Raw genomic sequence first — 10,827 nt, forward strand, 5'->3', positions numbered from 1 at the left:
AAGGGCAGGAGGAAGAAGAAGAAGAGAAGAGTTATTGTTGGACGGTAAGGACAGAAAAAAAATATTTGCTTTAATAACTAACGGTACTGATGAGCTATGCGTTTCGGTAACCAAGTAATCATCTTAATATAATAATCTACGGCAGCAAATTATAATATTATTTGCACTGTATTTTACGTATCTAAGTATGTACCACCATATCTGTGTGTTCCAAAGTATTTTTTTTTTTCGAAATCGTTCTTATTAGTCATGCTGCTTCAGTTAGCCTCAGTACTTTTTGTACTGTACTGTACTCGTTTTTCTCGGTGGATTTTGCTTTTTTATCACCAAATTTTATAAAAAAAAAAACCGGCCAAGAGCATGTCGGGCCACGCTCAGTGTAGGGTTCCGTAGTTACTCTTCCGTCACAATAAGCTAAACTGGAGCTTAAAGTATAGTAAATTGTTAACCAAGGGATGAAACGGTACCTTTCACGCGAGTTAAACAAATAGGCGAATTTGCATAATCAGTACCTAATTAAAGTAAGTCTTTTTACTATGAAGGGAAAACTTTTTGCGATAACTCAAAAACAGCTAAACTGATCATGTCCGCTATAGTTTTCATTTAATGTCTTTCTTAAGTTCTACTTCCACGATTTTTTTCATATTTTTTGGACCTATGGTTCAAAAGTTAGAGGGGGGGGACACATTTTTTTTTCTTTCGGAGCGATTATCTCTGAATATATTCACTTTATCAAAAAATGTTTGTTAAAGACCCCTATTAGTTTTGAAAGACCTTTTCAACAATACCCCACACTGTAGGGTTGAAGCAAAAAAAAAAAATCACCCCCACTTTACGTGTAGGGGAGGTACCCTCAAATGAAAATTAAATTTTTAGATTTTATTGTACGACTTTGTCGGCTTTATTGATTTATATATCCATGCCGAATTTCAGCTTTCTAGTACTAACGACCACGGAGCAAAGCCTCGGACAGACAGACGGACATGGCGAAACTATAAGGGTTCCTAGTTGACCACGGAACCCTAAAAAAGACTCGTTTCTCATAAATTCCTCCAAGGCGTTCAAACGCAAATAAACAACGTAGTAGGGCCCTAACATCCGGTCATTTGATACTACCAATTCTCATGGAATGTGTATGCAAAGTACAGTCTGCTGTATACAGCCCTTAGGATGTTAGGGCCCTACTTAGAAAGAAAGAAAGCCCTGCATACAATCAGTCTATGTAGGGGGGGGGGGGGTTAGCTCTCTCTGCATCTGATTGTACACTGAAGAGCACTAGAGATTAGCAAAATCGCACTTCGTGAGTTTTTATTCTTAGGCTATAAGAATTATGTAACGTCAATATTAAAATATAATCAACGTCAAAATACAATATGAATAGTCATCTCGTAACTTTTTTATTGCAGAAATTTTGCAGTAGAAAAGTATCTTTATCAGATCAGAATTCACTGATATAACAATGGGAACGCTCGCTCTTCTAGAAATCGTCGGAGAAGTAATCGCGCAAGTTTCAGAACTGTTTGCATCCAAGATAGGGTGAGGTGTAATGGCCGACAGTCATCATGCACCGTAATGACGACTCGTAATAATAGAGTTGTGTTGTGTAAGTACTTAGTTTTATATTATTTATTTAACTTGTATATAATATAATTGTTTTCTTTAAGCTGTATGTGTCAATAAAGATTGTATTATGTCTTCTCTCTCTATTATACATGGTCATACTAACGAATGTTTGTATTTAGGGGAAACTCTTCTATATCGTACTTGTTCGTAAATCGTACCCTATCAAGTTCTATTTTCGTGAAACTGCAGTGGCGATGCGAGTGCTAGAAAATAGAACTACTAATTCGCCATGTGTGACCCGAGAAACGACTCCATGTCCATGCTGCCTTGCTCCTTTAGAAATTATTCAAAAAGTAAGTAATTATGCTATTATAGAGTAATTTATTTCGTTGATTCATACGGTTTCAAATTCTTTTCATGCTGAGTTATGTAACATAAATAAACACAGCTATTAACGACCCATTGAAAATCTGCAGGTATTACCGATCAGTCATCAAAATTATGGTTGCCAGAACCATTTCAAAAGTAGGTTGGTAACGTTAGTTTGAGTGGTATTTCGAAAAAAGATAAAATACGCCGATCAAGGCGCGGGTGGCGTGGACGCAGGTCCTTGTCATACTGGCACTTGCACCTTCAAGTAAGTACATGACATCTGTTTAAGATATTAATTTTAATATGTGACTGCTAGACTTTACCGTGTATTACTAAATGTATTCATTTATGTGTAAATTCTTAATTTTGTATCACAATTTATTGAAAAAAAGTCATTTACAACCATAAAAATTTAAATTAGGACGATGATAGTTTCGTTACGTTTAGTCGTAGCACCTATCAACGACCCGTAAGTCGGTAATGACCACAACGTAATGTTTAGTTTTTCTTTATTTTATATTATTATATCATAACACCACAAGTATTTTTATGGACCCGTTTAAACCCAAATAATAAATCTTTAAAAAAACTATAATCGACATATTGTCATCTAGTTTTCTTCTTTTAACGATGTGAAACTACCCACAGTTATGAGATTTATGGAGGACCGATATCGTGTAAGTATGTGCATACATTACAAACTGCTTTGTAATCACAAGGTCAATTAAATAAAAATATTTTTTTTTTTATAAGTCGTTAATACATTTTATGTTCGTACTTACATATTTTATCACCGACTCATAGGAATCGGTAATGGGTGGTAATAGCTACCATAAGAAGGTATTACCGATCGTAGATATATAATTTTAATGCATAAGTTTTTTTGTAATAAGATAGGTACCTATTATTATAAATCAATTCAAACAGACACAGATCAACCTAGCTCCAATCCAAATTAAGCAAAGCGTGTACTATGGAAGCCTAGTTTCCATACTTGTAATTATATCGTCGTTGAGAATGCCAAGTCTAATGTCTAAAATAATACCTTAGTTATGTATTTAGTTGCTAGGTAACTATTTGTCAATTAAAAATTGAGCACACGACGGATTTCGCATTCCCAACGACGATATAATGAAATGAAATGAAAATTCACTTATCATGATCACAAAAGATAATATATCAATGTATTGATGTCAAATATTGCTTATAATGTTGATGATATGTTACTTCTTAAAAGTAATCTTATTTATCAAAGAAATACTATTTTGATATTTTTTATTAAAATAAAAAATAGATTACATTAGATAAGATGATTCATTTATTACATAATAAATTTGCATTGATGACAAAAATAAAAGAATTTCTATCATGATCGTCAAAATGAAAATAATAACAATACTAATAAAATAAAATTATAGCTCCAATAAGGATTGTCAATACAATTACAATAACAGTAAGTACCTAGGTATATACTTACAAAATCCGAAATATAAATTTACAATGTCAATACTTACGAAAGTATAAGAAAAATAAAAATAAAAACGATAAATAAAAAGTCAATTTATCTCCAATAGAAACAGTCCGTTACATTGTTATATTTACATAGAGTAGGTATAAAAAACACAAATATTGTCTCCCAATAAGAATCATCAACACACAACAACATACTCGTAAAAAACAATGAAGTGGTATTTCCCAATAAGGATCGTCCGTATGATAAAAACAACAATGTCAATAAAAAAAACAATAAGAATAAAACAATTTCTGAATCAAAATGTTATTTCCATGTATTTAGTTGTAGTGTTATTGACTGAGTACAGATATAGAGGGTTTTCCAACAAAAGGTTTCTCAATTTACGCCTGAATATTTCGCCGTATTGCTCATTTCTTATCTCGGCAGGTAGGTGTTCGATAAATAAAATAATATATAAGCAAATATTTGCATATTTTGGTTCATTTGTTATGATGATCGGTAATCATTGTCATCATTACCGAGAGCTACAGATTACAGATGTGCAAGTTGCGGGAAGTTTCCCAACGTTTAAAATGTCCTTGAAAATTCTGGACAAAAATCGTTCATATTGAAAATAGAAAATGTTAATCTCCTTATAAAAATAAGCCACTTCCTATGGAAACTATGTCACCAGCACACCAGCCTAGGTTTGGTGGTAAGTGAATCACTGCTGGGCCTGAGCCGTATTTCCATGTTTATAGGTACGTACCGATACACGATCGGAAATACTGTCTTACTTTCCTACTGTTTTACCTCAGCTGTAAAGCAAAGATCTGGTTTTGATTTGATGCGTAAGGTACTCCATACTTTAGCTAATTAGACTAGAGGTTTCTTTGAGTAAGTTAATTTAAACTCAGGAAAGCACCCTTAAAATTAACTGACTTTAAAAAAAAACACGCCGTATAGCCGTACCACGAGTTGACACTTGACGTTTACGTTAGCGCCTGCGTAAACTCGATCGCAGTCCAACTCACTCGCACTGATGTATTGGTGCGATGGAGAGGAGATAGCTAACGTGAATGTCAAATTCCAACTGGTGGTAGCCGTGCTAATCGTGTAACTTGCGTGCATTTACTTTAAACGGCAAAACTAAGATATACCTATCAGATTCATTACAAATGCTATGTTTTGTTTGATTAGTGACAAAGAAACAAAAATTTGGGGATCACCAAACAGAGCCAAAGGCCTAGCACCAGAAGTTACTGCTCAAAAACATATCAAGAGTTGCTACAAGTATCCAAATGTGAAGCCCTTAAGGCCGAGGTCCACGTAGGGCAAAGGCACAGAGCATTCGACTGCCATTCTTAAAAAATATGTCTGCGGTCTGATTGTCGTGGCCCATACAAAATGTATGAAAAGTCGTGGCAAATGGACGCAACCGCAGACATATTCTCAGAGAATGACCCTCGACGGCCCTGAGCGTAAGGCAGGTGTGTGCTTCCTGCAACTTCCCCTAGCATCATAATTGCGATGGCCGAAGGCCGAGCTCCACGTAGGGCTGACGGCCCTGAGCGTAAGGCAGGTGTGTGTGTGCTTCCTGTAACTTCCCCGAGTATCTTAATTCCGAAGGCCAAGCCCCGTATAGGGCCGAAGGCCCGAAACGTCCGAAAGGGGATCGTTTCCACGCGAAAGAGGCTTGCTTCCATGCTAGTACTTACTCAAACAGAAAAATAGCACAAGTGTCTAGATGATAAAGACTGAGCTCCACGATTGTAGTTACAGAGATATAAGCCTATATAAGCCACTAGCTGTAACACTTTTCAATAAATCTGGTTTTTGGGTCCGGCCTATTCTACGGGTTTTTAAACACATTTTACTCACACTACGTGCTAAAATACCTATTAAAGGTCAACACGATGAAAGCTCCTTAAAGGAACTAAATTGCCTTAAATCTTTCAAATAATATGGCCACTACAATGTATAAAATAAAATAACTTAATATAAAAATAATACGACTGCACTTGGAAAGCGACCTGAAAAGCTAATTATAATATTTAGATATGTTAGTTACTCAATGAATCCATATTAAATTATATGTTCAGTCAAGGTCATAAATAGCAAACACAAAAGTTTATGCTCATTTAGGACCGATTGCAGTCGGGGGACCTTATAAAAAGAAAAATTTCCAAACATGACAGACAGTCGGGGAGACTGCAGTACGAGTAACTAACATATCTAAAAAATATTCTAAAGTGCACTCGTGTTTTTTAATTTGTAATTAATTTATTTTATTAGCAGTAAATTAATAATTTCATAGATTTTGCATGTCTTAAGACGCATTTTTTGTTTTACCATACAACCCAAAGTCTACACCTACGCATTAAAATTGATGAGGTGTGCATAAGTTTGTCCTCTGCGGTATGGCCTAGAAAGGAAAAAGGATACGTTCTTGTGTCATTTGTTCTCATTAGAGTCTTGAGTTTATTCAGGTAACATGTTCCTATTTCCTCCTTAGGGACTGTTGTAAGTAAAACGATAGGTAATATTTATATAAAAACGCAACTGCGATAGCGAACGTAGCGACATTTTAGATCATTTTAGTCGCAGTAAATGTTCACTTTAAAGCGAGGTTGAAAAAAGTTTTAAGTGTCCGGAGACAGTAGCCAATATGACAATCGAATATCGACAAAACAATCAAAAAGTAGAAATGTATGGGGTTTATAGATATAACGAAAAGTGACGTGATATATTACATTAGGTATTTGAAAAATGTTGTTTTTTTTTTTACTTTGAATAATGTAATTATGTTCGGCCTTAAGTACTAACCCTTAATTTGACGGTGTCCGGTGTGGCGGTCAGCTCATTTAAAAAAAAATCAGACAGCTTTTTATGAAATTATTTACTATTTTTTTCACATGGCAATCGATTTTTGAATTTATGCGGGTGGGTATAAAAATATAGTTGAAGTACTCTCAACCTCATTATATTAGTAAATCTATAGGATCGCACTGCCTCGCACGTCAGTTGTATTTAATAAGATAATATATCTTTGCTATTTTGCAAAAAAAGAGTCGATTTGAATCAAAATCATAATTTTAGTTATATAATTGAAAGGAAGTGATATTAAAAAACTGCATTTTATTACTTTTTCTACTCCCGTACTTTTATTTGTCATTTAAAGGGTCGTGCACACATCTTTAAAACTCTACCTTATAGTTGTCAAGACAAAGTCTTAACTATTCCCCAAAAACGCATTTGTGCATACACGCAGTATCTTTTTGGCACTTTTCGATACTGCGTGTAATGACCACTTAAAAAATATAGTATGAAATACATTGTTGCCAACCTTATTTTAAATGTCATCTCTGACAAATAAGTGAACGAAAGACAACTTTTTTTTTAATTTCATTCATTCAATTTCCCGCTCGCCCGTACCCTCTATTCTTTGCTACTTCTTGAGTGTGTAACCACATTTGGTGGTTGTCGAATAGAAACTTAACTTTTGTATTAAAATAAAAAACTGTGTCTTTCAAGTTTAAATGGATTATGACGTAAACTTAGTGTCTATGCCTGAAGAAATATCAGTGATGGCCCAAGAAGTCACTATAAACTTGCTGCCTTCAAAATCGCGATAGATAACATGAAAAATATTTATCATGATTTTTTTTAATTGTACCAAATAGTGTAAGCAAATATGAATTTTACTTGACAAGATTCTTAAAATACCTGAGTTTAATATCAGGGTGACGGGTAATGTTTAATGACTTACCCGGCAATACTGGAGTTAGCAAGTGGCAGGGGTAAGCGGAAGCTAAAGAGAGTGTAGTACAGACTCGTTCACTTGGATTGGGGAAGTCAAAGAGACGATATCTTGATGGTAACGGGTTGAGCAAAGTTAAACAGGCACCTCCATTTTATACTTAGAGAAATTAGATATATTTATAATATATTTAATTTTATTTCAAAGTAAGTGCTTGGTCGTAGAATGAGTATTGTATGCAACGTTGTTTAACTGAGTCAAAAAATACTCGCAGCGTCTCTATTAATAATTTTCGGCTTCACCTCAAATTGTTACTCACGCCACTCGCGTTTTTGACCTCTCTTAAACAACGTTTGCATAAAATACTATTGTCATTCTCTAAGCTGCCGCGAAATCAGCCGTCCGTCTCACCGGACTTTGTCATGTACGCTGTAAACGATGTATAGTAATAATTATCGCCAATGACACCGAGTTTAACTTTACTCGCTTATACCTAAACAACATCTGAAGCAAGTGAAGTTCCCACTGACGAAAATGTTGTGCTTGATAATTTATTTATTTATTTTTATTTATTCAATTTGTGTAATAATGTCCTATAATATTTATTGAGGTGACATAGCAATTTATTATTATACGTTAATTTACAACTAAAACAAATAAATCGAACTTATGCTAACACAAAACAACTTAAAACTAAAAACTAAATATAAAAGATCTCCCCCAAATCACTTCCTTCCGGCATGGTCGCAAGAACGCTGGCGGCGTTACCCCTCTGCACCGCCAGGCTTAGCCTCTGGGCAAAGAAAGCGCCAGCCCTATGATCGCCCGAGATGCCTATCAGCCGAACTGACACTTCTCTGACAAAATTTTTGGTGTCGGACGACCACGGGCCTAGCGTTTCCATTGCAAGCGCCGCAAACTCATACTCATTCGACAAGAACGCGTATTTGCGGCGCTTGGCGGTCTGGGCCTGGTCCACAGCAGTCCCAGGCTTCCGAGCCGACCCTTCCACGTAAGACGGAGCCAGCGTGTCAACGCAGGTGGCGTCCCACGCCAAAGGGCGACCTAAGCTCCAGGGCACGAGAGTGCAGCCATCAGGTCTCTTGCCGTCAGCTGCACAGAGACCTGACGGCTCCAACGTCGCGGGAAGAGAGGCAGTGCTGAGGGCGCGGCGGATCAAATCGTTAAGGGTAGCATGCCTGTAAAGCCGACCAGCGCTCATTTTGCAATGCAGGCCATGCCGCCCCAGAGTGTCAACTGGCTGTATGCAACGGCTGCAAGTGTGCGGCTCGCAAATTCGTAGACCCAGGCGAAGGCAAACCGCGATCCTCAAAGTTGAGGGTTCCAGAGCGGAGCCCAGGTTTCGTGATGGAAGTGCATGCAACCAATAACCTGACTCCTTTTCAGACACCGCCATGAGCCTAGCTCGTTCATGATGGTTCGGGGAATTATGCAAGAGAAGTTGTAGGTTTCTTTTAACATTAAAAACGTCCCACGCCGCTTGACTCATTTTTTCTCCCGGTACCTGCTCGACTGAATGGTCTGCCTCCCAAGCTGATTCCGCATCCGCCAAGCACGACACCAACACGTTAGCGGTTGAAGGAATTCGAAGAATACCGCGAACGAGGGTGAATGTACTGTAGGCAGACGACAAAAACGCCGGGAGAGCTAGATCACCCGCCAAACGGATACCAAGTCCGCCAAATTTAATCGGGAGGGTAGCCTGAGTCCAACTCGATGGTGTAAAGCTGACGTTCAGGATCTTACTGACCGTTTCTCTGAGGATATTATCTACGCTTGATGTTATCAATGGGAATTTCCATACTGGGGCGCAGCGGAGTATGTACAAAAATCTCGGTGAAAACAGGCAAAGACGCAGAATGTAGATCGCCATGTGCGGGTTAATCTCGTGTAACAATTGCGAACACTTATTAAATTGTTCGACCTTACCGTTTATTGAGAGCGGAATCGCTTCTTCCAAAATTGGGGCTCCTAAAAGCGTAAGGGTATCGCGCGACAATACCGAAATATTTGGCGTAATGAGGTTAATGTCGTTGATTAATGACGACTTGGTGTCGGGGGGCATGGCGTCCGAAATGAACAACTCACACTTATCGTAGTTGATCGCTAAACCAATCTCCGCAAACCTATCATTTAAAGTCCTTAAATCCGCTAACACCGTTGATTTTTTGCCGCCAATAGTACCGTCGTCGAGGTACCAAAAATTCAGATTAGATGTCAGCTGATTGATGATGGGGTGGATGGCCAGACTAAAAATTACAGGGCCTAGTGGATCCCCCTGCTGACAGCCCACGCAAGACGGTATTTCCATATTTTTGTACATAAGGCTAGAGGCGGAGCCGTAACATTGCCAAAGGTAGCCATATATTTCTGGCAGCTCTTTCTCTACTTGGGTCAGAAGAACGCCGCGATCGATGGAGTTAAACGCATTACGGACGTCAATCTTCACCAGAATTTCAAAATTTGGGCTATCTATAAACGAACGGGCTGCATGAACCGCTCCCTCGCAACCCCCCTTAAGGCCAAACCCCAGCTGAATGGGTTTAAACTTCTCTGTTAAGCGTGAATGAAATTCGCGACAACAAATTTTTGAAGTAAGTCGCCGAAAAGTATTTCCCACTGCTATTGGCCGAATACCGCCATCTTTTTTCTTAAGGGCAATAAGATTAGCCCCGTACAGTATGGGAACAACTTCCCGGCAAACTTTGCCCGCGAGCATTAGGTTTGTCAGCGCAGTAAGCTCCTCCAGTAATGTCTCACCGGCATCCCCAGCAAGCGGGCCGGTCAAATCCTTTAAATGTTGTGGTGTGATGCCATCTAAGCCGCCAGCTGACCCAGCAGGAAAAGAGAGCACAGCATGCAAAACTGCAGCTTTTGTTACCTGCAGCGGTTGGAGAGAGGCAGCTGGTGGCCCCGGTGGGCTGGGTAAAAGTGAGGACGCGGAAGCGACGGGATGCTTATCCTGTAAAGCACTAAGCACGGCAGGAGAGTATGACGCCAAAGTGTCACTCGAAAATAATAACCTAGTCGCTCCTTTTAAGTTGCCATCGGATATTTTTTGTTCAATTATCCTGCACTTATATTTCGGATTGATTTGGGCGTTGTGGTCTATTGTGTTTGGTGTATCGGTAGGATTTGCAACAGGAAATGACGGATGAGACAAGTTATCTTTGATTATGGCGGTTAAAGTACGGTTTGATTTTGTGTGAGGTATATGGAAATTTTTGTAGGCAAAAGTAAGGAGGTGTTCCCAAGCCGTGAAACTATTTTCCGAAACTACTCTTGCTACGGACTCTGCTAAACTTCGTGCCGCCATAGCTCTAGCCCCTTTTGGGATCCTTTTTGTTATCTTAGAACCGGACTTGAGGGTTGCCAAAAATTGAGCAAGCGGCGCAGGGGCAGCGCCCGGATTTGTGTCAATATTATCCGATAAACACTGAGCCGTTGTTATTGTATCAATACGTGGACTATGAGCACGGACGCAGTGTATTTTAAGACCACGCTGGCCTTTGTAACGCTTATGGTCGGTACAAATTGGACACTCTAGGAGCGGAACCTGTGGCGAAGCATTTGGGGTAGCCATTTTAATTTAAAAGCACTAACTTACCCTATAAACTACTAACTAATACAATAATAACCGTTCAACAAAGGACTAGAA

The 10,827-nt window shown here is 38.5% G+C and overlaps 1 protein-coding gene across 1 annotated transcript; it reads right to left on the bottom strand.

The window, feature by feature from the left end:
• Positions 1 to 7,848: 7,848 nt before the first annotated feature.
• On the bottom strand, positions 7,849 to 10,485 carry LOC133517478 (uncharacterized). The gene has a single exon (XM_061850810.1). The coding sequence runs from the start codon at positions 10,483 to 10,485 to the stop codon at positions 7,849 to 7,851; it is 2,637 nt and encodes an 878-aa protein (XP_061706794.1).
• Positions 10,486 to 10,827: the final 342 nt, after the last annotated feature.

Source organism: Cydia pomonella, chromosome 4 (assembly GCF_033807575.1).
Source record: "Cydia pomonella isolate Wapato2018A chromosome 4, ilCydPomo1, whole genome shotgun sequence".
In the NCBI taxonomy this organism is placed as follows: Eukaryota; Metazoa; Arthropoda; class Insecta; order Lepidoptera; family Tortricidae; genus Cydia; species Cydia pomonella.

Coding starts and splice junctions, on each gene's coding strand:
- LOC133517478 (XM_061850810.1), bottom strand. CDS start 10,485: ATGGCGGCACGAAGTTTAGCAGAGTCCGTAGCAAGAGTAGTTTCGGAA.